Raw genomic sequence first — 3,090 nt, forward strand, 5'->3', positions numbered from 1 at the left:
TAACCAGCCGACCGGTCGCTTTTTAAGCTTTTCCCCGCCTCTGAACTTGAAGCCGCATTTCTCTCACGACCATCGCGTGCCGTTCCGATACAACCCACCCAACACTCTCCGGCTCTCGTGTCCGCCGCGACTCACAAGCCTTAATCGAGCTCGCAGTCGGCGGAGCCGCGCCCGCGCACGCAGCGATGGAAGGTGGCGGCCGTAAGAGGGGCACGGCCGATGGCGCTAACGGCGCCTTCGTCTGCGGGAAGCGCACGCGAGGTAAGTTCGAGTGGCACCGGCCTCTCTCTGCTCCTGTCTTGCTTCGTCGAATGAAGCTTGGTTTAGCATCTCGGGGTCTGGGATGCCGCGGAGCTACTCTATTGATAGGTTTATGCTTTAGTTTTTGTTTTGGGAAGCTACCTGGTGCGATTGCGTGAGGGGATCTGTAGATGTTTGTGGGTAAAGATCAGGGGTTTAGGAGGGGTTAAATGCTGGCATTTGATCAACAGTTTTGTCAGTCAACTCACCGCGGTCTAGTTTGTTGGATATGGTTAATTTTACCCGACCACGTGAATGTACGCCTATTGATCGTTGCGCATTATTACATTGTTCGATTAGAACTTGCTATACCTTTTCTGTCTGGAACTCTGGATTCTATATCAAATATTTGGACAATTCCAGCTGAATCTAGTGTGGTCAAGACTTCGATTAATGCAATATATTGTAAAATTACTAAACTGCGAATAAGCTTCTTTTATGAATCAATCAAGATCAGTATATCAACAGTGTATTAACTTGGCGCACATAATTAATCTGATTTAACAGAATCGGAGTCATTTCAAACCGGTGTAGGAAGCAAACTGAAGCCATGCATCAAATTTTTCAGGTTACTGGTCCATCTTAAAATAAACTCCGCAATAGCTATTATCTGGTTAAAACTTTGCTTCTGTTTATGGAAAGATGTATTGTTGCTAACAAGTTGTGTAAGCAATATTGTTCTACAGTTCCATCTAATGCAAGCTTAAAAATTTCTGCTGGAGTATAACTGGAATGTCCACGGTTGTCAGTACAAGAACTGTTTAAGGACGTGTAACTACTTTTCAGATGAATAATTAGTCAGTAATATCATGATGCATCCTCATCTTACCAATTTGGGCCACTGGAAATTCTGCCACATATCCTGCGTGGCATATATTGTTTGTTCTAACAATTGATAGATGCAGAAATATTTTACTATATGGTTTAAAATGATATTACCATCAACAGTTGCATATCGACTCACTGTGAACCATCATAGGCTTAATATTTAACCTGAGGCAGTAAAAAAAATTGAACTTATGATCTAAGATGATTATTAGCGACAGAGATTCAGAATGTTGATTAGCTCTGTGTTATTCCAGAATGTGGTAGCCACTCTAGAATTTATTTCTTCAGTCCACTCCGATTTTAATTATTTTGAGAAGTAGGCTCCTACTCCGATGGTAGTCCACATTGCATATTATGTACCCTAGAATATTAGTTGTTCTTAAGTTGCTATCGACAGTTGTAATCATATTCATGAGGCTTTTGTCTATAGAATTCACATGTCTGAATCTTGTTAGTCACTATCAGTTGCACTTACAACGAACCTCTTTATTACTGAGCCCTGCAATTAGGATATATTTTTTGGTAATTAAGTTACTTACCCACATTATGTTCTCATTGTGCAGTACCGCTGGCTGCCCGTTTGGCGAGGGTTGCCATTTCCTCCATTGCTTCCCCGACGGTCACCAGGCTGTTGCAAAGATGAGCAACCTGGGTGGCCCAGCATTTGCAGATCCGCCAAGAAGAATGACAGTGGGACCTGCTGTTCCTAATGGCGCCCTCACACTAACTTTTAAGACTCGCTTGTGCAACAAGTATGACACTTCAGACGGATGCAAATGGGGTGACAAGTGCCACTTTGCACATGGTGAGGGGGAACTCGGCAAGCATATGTTCATGAACAACTCAATGCCGCCCCATGTGGGACCAAAGCCTACCAGTCACTCTGCACCGCCGGCAATGCTCACCCCTGGCATGACCACACCAGCAAGCTTCGGGGCTTCCGCCACAGCCAAGATCAGTGTTGATGCACCCCTTGTAGGTGCCATCATTGGGAAGGGTGGAATCAACACAAAGTATATATCCCGAGTCAGCGGGGCTAAGCTGGTCATCCGGGATCACGAATCAGATGCCAGCTTGAGAAACATTGAGCTTGAGGGAACATTTGATCAGATCAATGATGCCAGTGCTATGGTCACGGAGCTGATTGTCAGCATTGATGGCAACAGCAGCGCCCCTCCGCCAGGCCTGAACCTAGTGGGAGGATCTCACCGCAGCGGAGGGCCAGGAAGCAACTTCAAGACCAAGCTGTGCGAGCACTTCACCAAAGGACCCTGCACTTTTGGTGACAGGTGCCACTTCGCCCACGGCGAGAATGAGCTGCGCAAGTCAGCTTCTGCGTGAGATCCGTCCAACTGTTCTGTAGCAATTAGCTACTGCAACCCTGAACCTGATGGCCGCTGACGATTTTTCTGACTGTCTATGTGCTTATACCATCGACTTTATGATTTGAACATGAATTTTATTTATGCTATTTCTCGCCCTTGAACTTATAACTTGAGTAAAATGTTTTTGGCCTGTTCTGATCTCCTAAGATGTTATTATGTTATCACTGTGGATAATGCTGCTTGCTTCCCTGCCTCAAGTTTGTGACCGTCTTTCGTCGGTTTGTTTGAATTGCTTATATATAAACTGAAATCCCCAGCACTCCTGTGTTTTTGGGTGTTCAGGGGAGTAGAATTGTCCTGTATACTCACGCCCGTGTCTAGTACTGCTTCAAGTAATGTGGTGGGGATGAGCATATGTATCAAGCTTACATGCGTCTGGAAAGGACATTATAAACTAATCCATATCAGTCATTTTATTCAAACTGCTGTAACCATGACTTCTAGCCACCAAGCAACAACTCACAACGGTAGGTCAACATCCACCTCAGAAGATATCAAGTAGAGAACCGTAAGCAACTTTCAGTTCTCATACAAAATGGTGAAACTACAATACACAGAAAGGCTCTTGTCATTGCAC

The 3,090-nt window shown here is 44.8% G+C and overlaps 1 protein-coding gene across 1 annotated transcript; it reads left to right on the forward strand.

The window, feature by feature from the left end:
* The first annotated feature begins 185 nt into the window (after nt 1–185).
* On the forward strand, nt 186–2,469 carry LOC124686776 (zinc finger CCCH domain-containing protein 14-like). Its single transcript, XM_047220675.1, has 3 exons — nt 186–261; nt 808–868; nt 1,692–2,469. The coding sequence occupies exons 1-3, from the start codon at nt 186–188 to the stop codon at nt 2,467–2,469; spliced, it is 915 nt and encodes a 304-aa protein (XP_047076631.1).
* Nucleotides 2,470–3,090: the final 621 nt, after the last annotated feature.

Source organism: Lolium rigidum, chromosome 2 (assembly GCF_022539505.1).
Source record: "Lolium rigidum isolate FL_2022 chromosome 2, APGP_CSIRO_Lrig_0.1, whole genome shotgun sequence".
In the NCBI taxonomy this organism is placed as follows: domain Eukaryota; kingdom Viridiplantae; phylum Streptophyta; class Magnoliopsida; order Poales; family Poaceae; genus Lolium; species Lolium rigidum.